The 17,926-nt window shown below is 36.8% G+C and overlaps 1 protein-coding gene across 1 annotated transcript in view; it reads right to left on the reverse strand.

The window, feature by feature from the left end:
* Positions 1-17,926, reverse strand: part of CFAP92 (cilia and flagella associated protein 92 (putative)) — a 1,173,156-nt gene that overhangs the window by 667,809 nt on the left and 487,421 nt on the right. Inside the window, exon 7 of the mRNA XM_044078084.1 lies at positions 15,264-15,451. Coding sequence (XP_043934019.1) covers positions 15,264-15,451 — 188 coding nt within the window. The remainder of the gene's footprint in view (positions 1-15,263; positions 15,452-17,926) is intronic.

The following is a 17,926-nucleotide window of genomic DNA, read 5'->3' on the forward strand; positions in this document are numbered from 1 at the left end:
TAAATAATGTTAGAGCAAATAGAACACATTTAGGAAATAACGTGTCTATTGTCTGTAAAGATCAGGCAACCCCTAGGAAACAAGACAGTACCCCTGGCAACTTTGGAATTCTGGATGCAAGTATTCAGCAATCTGATGACTCAGACTCTTTAGAAGGAAACAAAAAAAGAAAGTTAGAAGTTCAAAACAAATAACAAGGAAGAAGAAGAAACTGATAAATGTCTGCAAAGTAAAGAGAATACATACTAAAAAAGACACTGATTTGTTATGTAATGCACAGATTACAGAGAATGATAACATTTTTCTATCAGAAAACCTTCAGTCTATAGAAAAAGGCATCATTTTTCTGAAGGAGAAGGTAGAAAAAATATGGCTCAAACTCTGGATGTGTAAAACCAGCAGGATGAGAATTGTATCCTTGCAAATTTAATATGCAATGAAAACAGTGGGATTAATAAGACTAATGGCGATGAAGATCCTTCCTTTGTAACAACTGATAGAGCAGATATTACTGTATTAGAAGTTGAAGATTCTTCAGATCTGGTTACAAAAGATAGTCTTGTAATCGGACATTCAGTTACTAGAGGAACTGATTCTTACATTTGCAGAGAAGATAATGAACATCGAATAGTGTTATGTTTGCCAGCAGCAAAAATAGAAGATGTGAGACAAGTCTTAGAATGCCTTAATTTAAGGAAGTACGGATCTGTTTTTTTATTCATGTCAGTACAAATGATCGCATCCTCAAGGACTCTGTGACTGTTAGTAGACAACTTACAGCCCTCTTAGATAGTACAGCTTCTCCTGGAGTTAGGACATATTTTTCACAAATTGCATATAAAAAAAGGTGGTGGTGGTGCTGCGTTGTTGCCTCATAGTAAGACGCTGTCCAGTTCGATTCTCAGCTAGAGCATCTTCTGCGTGGAGACATGCATGAATGGGCGTACCTTCGTTGAAGGTTGTGCATCAGGGCTGGTAACTCGGCACGTAAAAATCAACTACCAATCATTAGCGGACCGGAGTTTCACTGTGGCGACCCCTAACCAGGAAAAGCCGAAAGACACAAACATATAAAAAAGGATAGTCAGGTCACCCTACATGAAAAAAAAGTTGGGTAAATACCTACATGAAAAAATGTCCCATTTTAAAAAAATGGAAAATATGTAGAGCATCCAAGCCTAGTTTTGGGCACGCGTGTGTTCAGACAAGATGGTGTGCATTTGTCAAGATCAGGGAAGAGAATTTTTGGAGCAGATATTTTTGCAATATTTGACAAACACTGGTCAAGATTTTTGCCAGGTCAAAAATGTAACAGTTCACAGATAGCAACACTTGATGCATCTCTGATTGTTGTTAATGCTAGGAGCATTAATAATAAAGTTTTTTATTGAAAATTTGCTACGTTTACACATGATTAATGTTGTTATTGTTTGTGAAGCATGGTTAAAAACAATGACTGGAAACCAGTTTTGTTAGGGTATAAATGCATTTACTGTAACAGACATTCTAACAAAAAAATCAGGTTAAGTTGTTATGATAGGGATTAAAGATAGTTATGAGACCTGTGATTATTACATGTTCAATAACACCAATGGTATAGACTGTGTAACTGTGACAAGTAAGACCACCCGGGAACATATAACAATTGCTGGACTGCATAGACCACCAAAGTCAAATGCTGATGACCTAGAGGAATTCTTACATTTCCTGCATGAAACACAAGAGGAAAGAACAATATTAGCTGGGGACATAAATTTACCAAAAACAGACTGGAATAATATTGATTCAACAACATTTATAAGGAAATTATTCACAACATATGTTCAGGAACAACAAATGCTTTAGATTGTAAAAAACGCCTACCAAGGAACGAAACACACTAGATATTGTTTGTGTTCCTAAAGAAATTAGTGTTATTTCATGTCAAGTTTTACCACTATTGATGTGCAGTGATCATGGAGTTAAAAGGTTAATTTGCTGCTAGATAATTCTGCCAAACTGAAATCTAAACCAATGCACAGAAGATTAATTACAAATTATATGGAAGCAAAACTGCTACTATGTAAAACTAACTGGAGTAATGTGTTCAGTGGAAAAACTACAGATTGAATGTGGAATGTTTTGAAAGAGAAATTGTTTGAGTGCAAAAAAATCAAAAAATGTTTAACATCAGGATCTAGGCATACAATGTCAGGGGGATATATTTCCATAGAACACGATACCTGTGTAAGGTGACAGACAAAAATATAAGACATAGAAGAGAGGTTGAACTACAACTTTGAAAACTGAAATAAACAAGCTAGACAAACAAATTAAGCACAGTGTGACACAAGATCAAGAATATTTTGAAAAAAACTATATAGAGATATTGAACATAACAGGAAATCTTTTATAGAAACATAAGATGTGCAAGGAGTAAAGACATACAATTGCTAAAATGTGTAGATTCTAAAATTTATTCTAAGACACAACGGACTATAGATGCATTTACAAAATTTTATGCAAAACAGTTTGGCTGCACAAAAGGGTGACAAGCCATCCTAGTGACATCCAGGTAACTTCAGATACTGGAATCAAATTAGATTATATTGAAAAAGAATTGTACAAAATGGATCCAAACAAAGCACAGGGAGGAGACGGAATTAATAATAATGACCTGAGAACACTTCAGCAAGAACTTAAGTATCTTTATATATATTATTCACTAGGTCATATAAATAAGGGGAGATTCCTCAAGATTGGAGATGTGCAGTTGTTAAACCTATCTTTAAGGGAAAGAGGAGTAGGACAAATCCAAAGTCATATAGCCCATTAAATCTACATTCATATTGCAGAAAAATAATGGAGAAGGTAATATTGGATAAGTTATTGTCAGAATCGGATAGGTTGGGACTTGAAACCATATATCAGCATGCATATGTTGAAAATAGATCAATTAAAACCTGTAACATGTAGACGCTTAAAAGCTCATAAAATGAAAAGAGATGAGCGCTTTCGGCTTTTGGCCTTCTTCAGATCTGATTTACTATTATCAAGTGCTCATTTCAATATTAAAACTATTCAAGAAAATCCTTGCTTCACTACTACGATGCATATAGAGTTCTAAAGACTCTGTTCACATTCACAAATTCAACGAGCTAATCATATAAGTGAAGAGGAGGGGGTATGCCCAATCAATGTCATCGCTTCAGCCTACCCCTCTTTAGGATATGTTTCATTGGTAGCACTTCATTAAGCCCTGGTTCCTTATATGCCCTTAGTCAGCAATCCATTTAGTTTCCTCATATTCAGTCAGCCCTTTCAAATCACCTTTTCTTGTGCTAGGTTTCAGCACCTGCAGGGCCATAAAATGAAAGGAATGATGAGGATTCATGTTAGTATGTTTATAAAGTGCATTAGTACTATTTTTGTTCTTGATGCCCCTTACATGCAACTGTATTCTAATCCTAATTGGGCAGTTTCTCTTACCTATATAAAAGGCAGTGCACTTCATGCACTTCGCAACATAGATAATGTTCTTCATAGCACAATTCACAAATGTGGAAGTTCTATATGTCTTGCCTGTAATCAGGTGTTTGAAAACATTGATCTTACATCAGATACTGGCATGCAGTACACTGATCACATCTGAAAGTACCACATTTCTGTGTATATACCACATCCACTTTTTCTTTATCGTGACATAACAGTTGTTTCAAATTCTTCCTATTCTCATAGCAGAAGCTCGGATTGTCTTCTACTATATGCCTTATTATCAGTTGTTAGTATCCACCAGTTCCTTCTAATTATGTCACATATCTGCTTGGTATGTCATTAATGTACATCTGATGGTATGTCATTCTGTCCTTCTCCCAATTATATTATCATCACAACAAGGATTATGGTTCCTATGAAAATATGATTGACCATCAGTATTTCTTAGATATTGCAAATTTACTATGGTGTTATTAATTTCTTGATCCTTATATCCTCTCTGCAGCAGTTCTTCCTTTGTATGTAATATACTTTCTTCATATATATCATTCTCAGTATTCAGCCTAGAATGTTGTAGATATTTGTTATTGACCACTTGTGGAAAAATATGTCATGGGTGCATGCTCGTACGATGCAGTGTTTTAATCTTCCAGCATCCTTTTCTATAAGTTTGAGTCTGCATACTACCATCTTCCTGTTTCAGTATGGTAACATCTAGGAATTCAATAATGGTTTCAGAACTCTTGACCTCAAAATCTAAAAATTCTGTAGTGGTCTAAGAAATTCACAAATTGATTCAATTCATCTTCACTGTCATCCCATAACATAATGATGTCATCCACAAATCATTTATAGTAAAGGAGCTTATCTCTCCGAGTGTTGTTGACATGAAATACAAAGTCCAACTCCCACTGTGCCATTACTATGTTTGAATATGAGTTGGCATATGAGGTGCCCATTGCCACCCCCCCCCATTTCTGTATATAATATTGATTTCCAAAGGTCAGAACATTATTTTCTAATATAATATCTAGTAGGGAACATAACTGCATGATATCAGCTGCAGTGTATTCATTAGTCATGTGCAAAAATCTTCTAATGGATTCAACACCATAATTCTTTGGTATGACTGTGAAAAGACTTTTTACATCCATGGTTACCAATAATATACCTCTATGGAGATTTTTATCATAACAATATCTTGATAGCGTCAGCAAAATGTCCTCTGTATCTCTTAAGACTGTTGTTGCTGTAGGCAATGCTCCCTTAAGCCGTTGTTCTGTGTAGATGGAAAGGGGTTCCGTAATCCAACCTGCCCCTGAAACTATGGGTCGCATAGAGGATTTTGTAATTGTTTATGTATTTTTGGCATCCCCTTTATCATTGGTACCAGTGGATCTTTCATCAAAAAGTATTCATAATTCTCTGGACTAATCAGGTGTGTTAACATAAGGTTATACAAACTATGATTCACATCCATTATCAGTTTGTCCAACTCATGACTTCTTAAGGGTTTATAGGTGCTGACATCATTCAATAATTCAAGCATCTTCTGTTCATACCATAAGCTATCCATCACAACAATCGCTCCCTTGTCTGCAGGTCTTATTGTGATTGACTCATTATTCACCAGTCTTTGTAAGGCATCCCGTTCATCTTTATTTAGATTATGAAAGCCTTTAAACCGATTTGTTTATCTCATATGGAATACCTTCTCTTCACAAATTTTCACAAATGTATCTACTATGGGGGGCAGTGTTGGAACCATAAGACTATATTGACCAATTGGGCACAGAAAAATAATATGCTGATAAATACATAAAAAACTAAGCATATGAGATTTGGGAGACATAAATTGAAAGGTGAATATTACTACAGCACACAGTTATTGAAACTGTAGATTAATTTAAGGACCTGGGTATATGGGTAGATCCAGCTTTGAGTTTTTCTAAGTAGATCAACCAATTGGTTAATGGTAGTTATAGAACTAAAGGTTGTTTAAAAAGATTTATAAAGTCTAGGAAATCAGAAATGATGAAGTCATTGTGTGTTAGTTACATTAGACCCAAACTTGAGTATGGAATAAAAATATGGAACCCTTATATGAAAACAAGCATGAGTAAACTGAAAAGAGTACCATGGAAACATACCATGGGCATCCATGGTTGTGGAAATTTAAGTTATTATGAAAGACTAAATATCTGAACTTGTACGGTGTCTATAGATATCTAAGAGAAAATCTTATTCAGGTATATATAGGGCATTTAGAGACAACTACCTCTGGGAATGTTTGGGGTTATCAAAAATTGGTAGAGAATCATCAGACAACCTATGAAGAAGATTCTACAAGAATGAGAAGTGTACTTATTGGTTCGCTGAGACAGCATCTGATGAGGAACAGACTATTAAATTACATTTAAGAAAGTACTAGTTGAGATATTTTTAAGAATAGCCTGGACACTTATTATGGGAAAAGGTGTTTTCGTATATTGGTGGTCTAGAAGGGCATTAATGCCTGTACTTGAAATATTAAAATGTGTGCATGTAAAGTAACACTAATTACAAACTAAAACTTGTAGCAAGAGTGGGGTAGGGACGAGAAATCTGACTGATAAAGCAAAGGAAAAACACACTTAAAAGTGGCACCAAAATAAGTAAGGAGTGGATAAGGAAAACAATCAAACATTCATTCTGACAAGAAAAGTATTCAAAAACAGAAAGGAACAAAACCAAATAAATAGCGGTGATGGATATAAAATGCCTTCTTTATTTACTGTTAAGCGCTTTCATTTGTCTCAAATAGCAAATTTCATCAGACAACAAACAACTAAAACCTTCCTTCTTATATATTTAATATGGCGCCATTTCCTTTTCAAACAGGAAGTGACATATTCTGTGCTTTTTTTTAAAAAAACATATGACTCATATAAAAATTTGTTACTAAAATACTGACACAATATCTAAGTAAAAAAGCAAAATAAATAAACAAGTAAAAAAAGTAAAAAAAAAAAGTAAAACAAGTAATAAAGTAAAAAAGTAGGAAAATGAATAAGTAAGGAATTACTACTACTGCTACTACTACTACTAATAAATAAGAAATAGAATATTATTTATAATATTTTCAGTTTAGGCATTGGTTAGCATGTTTATATTCATATTGTGTCTTTTCTTGAGTATATAGTAATTACAATTTTTTTAATTACTGGGTCTCATAGTAAATGTATTGCTAGTATGATGGATGTAGTAAGTTTGTCAATTAATCTATGAATATTTGTATACACATATACAAATATATACATATTTATATAACAAATTATTTATTGTCTGCAGTATAATTATTCATGGAGCATGTTGGCTTAGAAGATTAGGCATTGTATCAGTATTTTAGTAACATATTTTTATGAGTCATATGTTTTTTAAAAAAGCACAGAATATGTCACTTCCTGTTTGAAAAGGAAATGGAGCCATTTTAATATATAAGAAGGAAGGTTTTAGTTGTTGTTTGTTGTCTGATGAAGTTTGCTATTTGAGACAAATGAAAAGTGCTTAACAGTAAATAAAGAAGTCGTTTTATATCCATCACTGCTATTTGTTTGGTTTTAGTTATATAGTTTGTAACTTTTTGGTTTGTTTACAGAAAGGAACAAGCTTACCTTGAATTCAGAAGTGGTAGTTATACTGAGATTCACAAAATAAATGAAAACACCTACTAGAACATAAGAAAAATGATATAACCTTGCACCATTTTTCAGAGATGCTTACTTCTGCATGGCTGAAGAGATCTGATAAGTGGTCATTAGGATCTATGCACTGCGGGTAAATGGTACAGACTATGACGTCCTGGGAAATTTTATGAGCCAAGCTAAGTATTCACCAGGGCTCCCTATTAAAATGTTGATACTTGAAATGTCAAATGCCGAAAAGTAGAAAAAAAAAGACTGAAAACCTGGAGAAGAGCAAATCTCAAAAAATCGCTCTTCTCCTTAAATCTTTTTGCAGGAGGGTAAGACCCCCACACCCTCCAAACTTATATATAACAAGTCCAAGATCACCATACCTTGGAGAAAAGGGAATATTCTGAGAAATGGCATCTTGGACTTGGTATATACAAGTCCAATCTTTCGGCCATTCGGTCTATATATATCAGAACACACTGTAGCGGGTCCCAACATTTCAAATGGTTGCCACTTGCCATACATAGTCGTACAGGTGAAGGATATGAAACTACCAACATCATGTCATAATTATAAGGATTATCCTGGAAAAATGTATCACTTAAAACTCTGGTCACCTTTCTCCAAAGTACAGTTTCACTTCAAAGTTAATGGTCCTTCATCCTGTTATGTTCAATGGATCATGTACATGTAGATGCCCTCACACACCCACACACACACACACACACACACACACACACACACACACACACACACACACACGCATGCACACACGCATGCACACACACAAACACACACACAACGTCCATGGACTTACTCGGATTGCCCCCAACCCAAGCTGGAACTGTAGTTATTCAAACATAACAGCTTCAGTTGACAGTAGTAAAATCATAGTGCTTGCAGGGTAGTGCTTTGCATGTGGGCTGATAATGCAGCCTCCTGGTGAAACAGCCAGATAGGTGTTATTTGCTTGTCAGTGTTTTCTCTTTCTCTGAATTGCAGCGAACCTAGCACAAGAGTAATAAAATAATCAGGGATGGTGGTGGTGGTGGGGCTACACAAGGAGGTGCAAGCACAACTGCAAAAAAAAATGCTTTTAGTGTGAGTTGCGTTTGTTCAAAACAGCATGCTTGAATATATGTACTGTGACAATGTGCATACTCAAACTGTAGCTAATGTGAGGCAAGCTCAAATGTGTCAAAAAGACACAGTGGTCCTACGTGTGTGTATATATATATATATATATATATATATATATATATATATATATATATATAAAAGGATCCCTATCAGTTGATTGAGTTTTCAGAAACTCAAAATTCATATGGTTAAGACTATATGATCAAGGTTTTGAAAACTCAAAGATTTTGAATGGAGATAGTGGTACAGTGAGGATCGGGAAATTTATCATTATCTTCACTTTATGTAGTGCGATCTTTGAGTTGGTATATGTAATTTGCAGGGGGTGCAGGGGCTTGCCCCTCAAGATAAACGTAAAAAAAAAAGTAGATTTTTTTTTTTTGATGTTCGGGTTTTTGGAAACTCGATCATATGGTCTCACCAGTTTGAATTTTGAGTTTCTGAAAATATGATCATCTGACATAAATATATACATATATATATATATATATATATATATATATATATATATATATATATATATATACACACACACACACACACACACACACACACACACACACACATGCACACATACACATACACATACACACACACACACACACACACACACACACACACACACACACACACACACACATATAAGTAGATAGATGGGTCTATATCAAAAGACTGAAGAGGCATTTAATCAAACATCTCTTTGTCAGCACACAAAGAGCGAAATCACTAAAGTGCAAATGCTCAGAACAGCAATTTCTTTACCCAGGGAAAGAAATTGCTTGGACATCCCCATGTGTTTGCCCCTTTCCCCACTGTAGTGCGATCTTGGAGTTGGCATATTTAGTTAGGGAGGATGTGGGGGGCCCCCCCAACATTATGTTTGAAAGTGTGTGTGTGTGTGTGTTTATGTAGATATATGTATATATATATATATATATATATATATATATATATATATTTATATAAAACTAATGCTAAAAATGTCAAATGCACACAAAACAGTCAGTTAACACTCAAGAAAAACTCAGTCAACTGAGAGTTTTCACTGAGTAGTACCATAAAACTCCTGTAATGGAGGCCCATGGGATAGATGCAAATGACCCCTTAAGTGTTTTAGCAACATGGCTTCTGAATGCCCATGACTTTTTACTTTATAAGTCTTTATGGGTACATTCAGGCCACATGAATGTCTCAGCCATTTTAGTGACCTCATCAGCACAACATAGTTGGATTGCTTGGCGATACTTTAGAAACACAGAGCTTTAAACCCAACTGATGTCCATAAACAATAAGGTACCTGAAAAACGGAAGCCTGAGGGATAAATGCAAATGACTCCTGAAGGGCATACAGTGTTTCAGCTACATGGCTGCTGAATGTCCATGACTTTTTACTCTTTTATTGCAATATTTATTGAATGGTTTGTCTGTCTGACCTTTTTACCCTCTGGTTTGCTGTTCATTGGGATATTTTGCTGCCACTGTAATGTTTATGGGTAACAGCTAGGTTAAAACCCTGTGTTTCTAAAGTGACTTAAAAAGCCATGTGTATTACTGTATCTTATACAGGGGGCAAAATGGTAACTACCGGTGATATCCAGGTGGACACAATGAGGGAGAATGAGAACAGTAATGCACGCATGAGGTTGCTGTGAACACACACTCATCAAATTCGATTTTTTTTGTCTGTTGGTGTACAGGTGTGGCTCTGGCTACCCAGGACAGGCAATGTCTAGTTGAATTCACAAGTCAGGCGAATGATGTGCTTCTGCAGCCTCTCAGTATACATTGCATGTTCCAACTGGCCAAAGGTGGTGTAGGGCAAAATGTCAAGGACCAGATATGGCAATGCATTCTGAAGGCATATTATGGGGTGTGAATGTCATGGGGGAGAGTTGTAGCTGGGGCGACTGACACCTTAGGGAAGACCCAAGTTGGCCCCATCCTTAAACAGTGTTCAGGTATCTCATTTACTGCAAAGGTCCTGAAATTTCTGAAACTGTAGCAAAGAGCTATACAAGATCCTGCTACTATTCCTAACACCGACAGTCTTTGAAATCATTTCAGCAGACATGATTTCACATTGCAGCTACATAACTTATTTCTAAAATACTGCAATTAATTGCAGACTGATCAGTATTTCTTCTACAGTGGTAATCACCAATTTCACTCTCTAACAGCTTGCTCCCAGAGCAGCCACCACCTTCTTCTCACCCTTGCTATGATGTTGTATGGGGGCATCATAATAGGTTATAGATATGCTTTCTCATGCAAAGCAGAAGTATTGCGATATCATGATGGACAGGATCACCACAGGGGTAGATCACTAGTATTAAAGTTGCTGAAGGAGGTTGATGAGTTCTTGATGTCACTTGCCAGATCACAGTACTATGGTATGACATATATATATATATATATATATATATATATATATATATATATATATATATATATATACGTGTAAAGTGGAGTGGATATGACTGTTGACAATCTGCACATCTATCCAGTAGGAATCTTTGGTCTGCAAGCCTAATGTTCTGTTCTGTCCACCAAAGCATAGATTACAGAATATTATACAATAGTATTTCTCATGTATCTTAGAATGCATACCATAGTGTGAACAGTACAATGATAAGTCTGTGGGCTTTCAGTGGTGTCATATTTTCCAACATTTGCAGGGTCCACTGGTGGAGGGTCCAACACAATAGGGTAAGAGAGGCCTGACATCAGCAGGGCCACTGTGATTGATGACAGTAACATTAAAATGGCATAGTCTGTTGACAAAATGGTACTGTTTGCTACAAACCAGGGGATGCAACACATACACTCACACCAAGAGAGGCTGCTGCTGAGAACATAGTTCTGTTATAGCACCTGTAGGTGGAAGTCCTACATGAGCTCCTTTTGTTTTACTTTCAAATAAACCTCTAATATGCACACTTCCTCTGATGTGGACAAACCTACCATGGCGAAAAATAAAGGGTATACTGACATTATCATAACTACTTTTTCCTCCTTGATATGCATACAACACTTGGAATCAACTATATGCAGGTTGGTGAGCCAAGTGCAAACAACTGCTATGCACAACACTGTGGAGTTGACAACTGTACTCTTAAGTCCTGTGGGAAGACATTTGAAAACTGCCCAGTAACCTGGAGTATTCACACGATGAAGCGATACTGCTACTGAGGTCAATATGGGGAAGGTTGACCCAGTTGTGCATCCATGTGACACACTATACTGCCATCTAGTCTACCACTGCCTGTGGGAGAGTCCAGACACAGGGTGGATGTGTACTGGGTGTCCACCATTAGAAGACACAGGGCACTGCATGCTGGTACATGGCCTGGCACCCCCTGCTCATGAACAGAGATGTTCCTCCTCAGGATGGCCCCCACATGTTCCCATAATTTTACCTCATCTCTACCATGGGACAGATCCAGCCCTGAGTGGATGACTGACACACTGCACATTGGCAACAATCATGCAGAAGTACCCCAATTTTTTTGCTGGAAGATGTGTTCCCTGATACCCAACAATCTCCCAGACTATACAGCTACCACATTCACCTTCCCTGATCCTACATCACACTGTAGTGTTGAAGTTGATTATGTTGCCATACCACATGTGCAAGTGATGATGACTGTGACATGCCCAGCCCCTATCCTGTATGGGTTGCAGATATCTGATGGAGACTGTGGCCAGACCATTTACTGCCATGCACAGCCTCAGTGTTACAACATGCATCATATTATAATGTTTTGTCTATGCCATTGCCCATAGCTGTGGATCAGACACTGCTGCTTTACCAGTGCTGCAGTGTACTACATCTGTGGCTCCTCATCATAACTGTTTTCCACTATGTTTCTTGCCTCTCCTGCTATTGTTGTTGCATTAATTACAACCAACCCATGTATGGTGTCAACTTCCTAATCCGCCTGCTTACACAGAGCTTTCTGTGGGGCATGGCACATGGTATAAACATTTTTCTGCATATTTTCTGGCTATGTTATTCTGCCCTACCAGAGGTATTTAAACACCAGAATGTGCCACTCAGAAGTGTAAAGACTCTTTTCACGGTGTTTCTTGTTTTGGCATGGGCCATAATACTTCTGCTATTGTCTGTGCGTAGTGAATGGTTGAGCATGCTCTCATCCATGGCTTGAGGGCATATGTTAGACATGTGCAATATGTATGAATCACATGAACTACCTGGGTGTCGCACAGAGATATTGTAGGTAATGTCCTAGGAATTACAAGCTATCTGGCAGTTCAGTGAGTTGTAGCCTTTCTTATTCTTGCATCTGTGACACTCTGGATCAGGTACCAGCATGGACACAATCTATGATGTCTAGGACCTCAGGAAAATGTGAAGTCTCATAGAATACATACATAGACTTGGGTCTCTCCACCAGTGTTCTTGCCAGATATCTACCTCCACATGTTGCAGCAGAATGTCAAGGAACTGGTTAAGTATTTATAAGAATGGCATAAGCCTGAAATATATCTAATGTGACCCCATAGTTCACTGGAAGGTCCTGCACCTAGGATGGTCAATACTACATATGCCTTTGTTTTCACAGGAATGAGCATACCTCACATTTCTCCTTGATTCCACTTGTTAACAACACAAATCAGCTAGGTCCCCTGATGACTCTGAAGTGATCAATCAACTGCTTTTCTATCAGGTGCTGATATGCAAGTAGCCACCAGCATCATTTTGTTGGTGCAGGTAGGCTTGATCACAAAACTGCCAGCATTAGTTCTGATGGTGCTACCAGCACATGTTGTTAAGCTATTGCTGCTACTATGACTAGCATGACTCCCGTCACGTAATCCATAAATCATGGCATTAAAAATAGGTGACTGCAGGTGTGAAGCATCATTATTTTATAAGTCTCTGAATCAGTCTGCCATGATGGTCTCCAGCACTTGCATTTCTCACACATGATGTTTTTGGATTACTCTTGTGTATAGCTGCTACCAGTGCTGTTTTGTACTGCACACTGTTCATAGATTAGTACTAAGCTAACTGCCCTTGTGAGCCATTTTAAGCCTAGCCAATTATCCCTTGTGAGACTCAAACCTCACACCTTGTGTTTGTAAGGCAAACACCTTAACCATTAGGCCACAGACTTAGAGCTACAAGGAACTGGAAGGATGTATCTGCAAAAACATTGTGTGTAATATGCATTCTAAGGTCCCATCTTTTATGATTGTTGCAGCAGCAGAAGTGGAATTCAGGAACAGTGAATTAAGGAAGTTTTCCCTTATCTTCTCTGCTGTGCAATTTCAGGGTTAGGATATCGAGAGCTGCAGGAATGGTGGAGGTGCAGGGTGGAACTTGCTGTTACTTTCATAGTTGTTTTTAGTTTTTTCAGTAGCTTAGGAAGTTGATCATTTTTTTGTTAATGGGTTGTGCTGTGATGATTATGCTCTTTGATTACAGGCCATAGACCCATACATACATGAACACACACACACACACACACACACACACACACACACACACACACACACACACACACACATATATATCTGTGTGTGTGTGTGTGTGTGTGTGTGTGTGTGTGTGTGTGTGTGTGTGTGTGTGTGTGTGGGTATGTATGTATGTATGTATATAGGAGGCATTGCCTAGGCATCTGTTTTGTTAACATAATTTGGTACACAAAAAAAATGGTCAACAGTTGTGTGGGATCACGGTAAAACTGGGTTTGGGGACTATGCCCATTCCCTGGTCCTATGCAATCTCAGAGTCAGAATATATATATATAATTAGCAGGGGGTGTGAGGAAGAGGGCGTGGGGTAGGGCCTTGCCCCCTGCAAAAAAAATTATTTTGTAATTGTATGATTTGACATTTTGTCTCAGAGCATGCACAGCTAAATACCATTTTTTTCTGACTACTTTGTGTCAACATTAATGGCTTTGACATTTATGTATTTAGACATTTTCTGGTACACCCATACACATACACACTAATGTGTAGATATATATAATGCACACACATATGCACACATGCATATATTGGTTACCATTGATTTTATACAGCTGATCGACACGTACAACAGACTGCATGTTGTCAGACTACATCAGTTGTTGTTACAGCTGAACAAACCTTATGCAATCAACTGTAGCCATTTCCTTAGTGTTTTCTCTTTGGTCACATAAGTAAGGTGGCATGTGTCAAAAGAGGGAGGGGGAGTCCTCCACATAAATGAAAGTGAATGATCATGAAAGTATACCTATGGAGTATTAGGTTTGCTTTCACTATTATTTTTATACTGATGTTATATAGAGTTGTGTGGGCTGATTAAGTAGGAGTAATGAATTGTGTATTGGTACCTGTGGGGATTGATAAAAATGTATATATGCATATCCTGATCTCCAGAGATGTATCATAACTTAGTTTATGTAGATTTTTTTTGACAGCTAAATGACTGCAGTAAAAGTGAAAGACATATTTTCACACAACACTGAAGTCTTCGCCCTTAATAAAACCTACTGTTGAAAAGTTCAGCAAACCTTGGAGCCAGTTATAATTATTTTATCCAAAAAATATATCTTTCTGATGCAACAACAGTATTTGTAGAAATCCAAGTTTTTTCAGTGTTGTCATTGAGTAGCAGACTTTCATCATACATTTAGCCAACTCTTGAACCACAGATTGGTAAATGCTATAAACCACTCATATATGTGCAAATAACTCTTAATTTCTTCTAAGTGCTATAAAAGCATTTACCTGTTGACATCATACATTACAACATGCAACAAGAATGTTTTAAAACCATTTAATGTGTACAATTTCATGTTTTATTATTTACAGATGCATGTCAAGCTATTTTATTATTTACAGGTGGCGAGAGATAAACACACAAATGCTCAAAATGCATGGTTAAGTATGCATTTATTTATAAAACTTTTAACAGCGCAAACAAAAAGTCACTGATTGTGTGAGCTTTTACTATTAAAGTACCTGATTTTTCTGTCCCAGCTGAATAAATCCCGGTGGAACTTTTTGGTCTTGCCCTTTCTGAAAATAACTGCACTGAAGGTTCATTGCTACTCTTTGTATTAAAGCCCTTGGTTTCAAACGTGAATGCTTTCTGTTGCTTTTCTTTAGGAGTAGGCGTTTCATTTATAGGAGACAAAAGGTTATTTAATCTGTGGAAATACACCATGACAATAATTTTATTTGCTGTGAGATTATATATTACAATAAATATATTGCAGGTTTCCATGCAGTATGCAATACATTTAAATGCAATGCAGTGTCAACTATTATAGCTCGTTTTCTTTACAGGCTTGCCTTGGACACATTTGATTAAAGAAACCAGCACTAAGTATGGTAACATTTTGAGTCTCAGTGTCACTGTGCACTATACACACCAATAAACTGCTTTCTATAACTGTAAGGTCTATCTAGCTTACCCTGTGAGTGTAGCTTGTGTCTTAAAATCAACTCCACTGCATGCTTTCTTCAGAGCCCACCACCAGCTTAGAACCTTCAGAAGGACTCTGTCATCATATAGCTCAGTAAACTCTCAAGTAACCTATTCCATTTATTTTGTACTCTTTCTTGTGAAAAATGCACTTTCTGATGTGTAGGTTGAACACAGTATCCAATACACATCCACAAAAAGCAACTCCAGAAGACACAAAATCCTAGAAGGAAGGAAGACCACTCCAAAGACAGAATTGTTTCTTTTATTAACACACTTCACAGTTCTGGTACCTCGGCCTTTCGCCTTCTCCTGGAATACTCCTCTAATGCAATTCCATCACTACATACACACACACACACACACGCGCGCACACACACACACACACACACACACACACACACACACACACACACACACACACACACACACACACACACACACACATCAAGTACCAATTAATTAATTAACTAATTAAGAACCCATTTTACAAATATTCATGGACTTTGAGTAGTTGCACTTAGCCAAATGTACAAATTTGTGAACATGATACTACACATTTTTTTAAAACTTGTTTTTTTATACAAATATTTTCCACATTTCTAAATGCATACATATTTCCTATTTTTAAACAGTCAAATTATTCTCTAAATTCATTCCATTAGGAAACAATGTATGGTAATTAATAATCAGCCTACTCTCAAGTCTATTTAATTCTCTTTTAAAATTCCTCCTGTTGCCATTTGGTTGTGCTAAAACACTGAAGAACAAACTACTGTATGAACCCTTACGTTTAGACAAAAAATGGGTAGCTACTGAGCTTTCTAACTTTTGCCTCCTAACATCACCTAAGTGTTCCAGAATTTGGACTTTAACCTTCCCGGTTGTTTGTCCAACATACCAGCATGTGGGATGACACCCACAACCTATCACATAAATCACCCCATAACTGTTACAATTATAAAATTCATTAGCCATGTAAAGCTTCCCATTAATTTTGCTCCATGTAAATTCCTAACCTGGTTACACACTGAACAATTTCCACAATGATAAGTGCCTATTTTTCTGTCCACCATATCATAACCTCCATGGTTCAAATTTCTTTGGTTCAACAATTCTTTAAGATTACTGTATCTCCCATAAGAAAAAACAATGTTTTGGCAACAAAAAAAACAATAGAATTGTCTTCACTAACAATTTCCCAGGCCTGCCTTACCATCCTTTCCAAAATGGGGGAAAATTCAGAATGTCTGGTGATGAAAAACAATCTTTCGCCACCATCATTCTTCTTCATGACATCTCTCCTACAGTATTCCCGTGACAACCTAGTATGGCCTCCCATCTCCTCTAAGATCTTAGCCCTTGGCTTCTGGAGTACCCTCTTATCATAACCTCTGGTTCGTAATCTATCATGTACTTCATTTGAACAATTTTCTTTATACCTTAATTCAGAGGTATTATTACAAATCCTTTTAAATTCAACACATGTAAATGACTCAGTTAGGTGGGGAGGGTGCATACTAGTGGCATATAAGAAGTTATTAACAGCTGTGGGTTTCCTGAATGGTCTGTACTGAATCCTCTGCTTAGCATCAACATAAAAAAATACATCTAAAAATGGAATACTATGTCTATCTATACTCCAAGTGAATTTTAGATCATGCGGATTATTATTAAGTGAAAACATAAATTCTAAAAATTCTTCTTCCCTACCTTTACAAATGAACAGTAAGTCATCTATGTATCCACATTTCTAAATGCATACATATTTCCTATGGTATCCTTAAGGTAGTAGGCATGATCTTCATCCCTGCTTTTTCTTTTGCCTTGAGCCCTGTGCTATAAGTTTTTCTAAGCATCATGTGCATCCACAGTGTGCATCTTATTTTTTACCAAGTCTCAAGTGAAAATAAACTTAGAACTCATAACCTCCACTCAAAGCTCTCATAAGATCTGACAGACCCCACAAAAGGGGAGGTGGTGTTGCACTACTCTTTTTACTTCCTCCTATAGTATAGTTCTAGATACAAATTCCGTACCAACATTTGTCAGTGTTAAAGTTCTTATTTCCTTCCTAAAAATGAACAAGTGAAAACAATTATGTATCATAGTCCTTTACATACCCCCAGGTAACAACATTCCCTTACTGGAGGAAATTCTCACCTGGATTTCCAACAATATCAACAATGAAACCATT

The sequence above is a fragment of the Protopterus annectens genome, chromosome 7.part0 (assembly GCF_019279795.1).
Source record: "Protopterus annectens isolate FY-2018-M chromosome 7.part0, PAN1.0, whole genome shotgun sequence".
In the NCBI taxonomy this organism is placed as follows: domain Eukaryota; kingdom Metazoa; phylum Chordata; order Ceratodontiformes; family Protopteridae; genus Protopterus; species Protopterus annectens.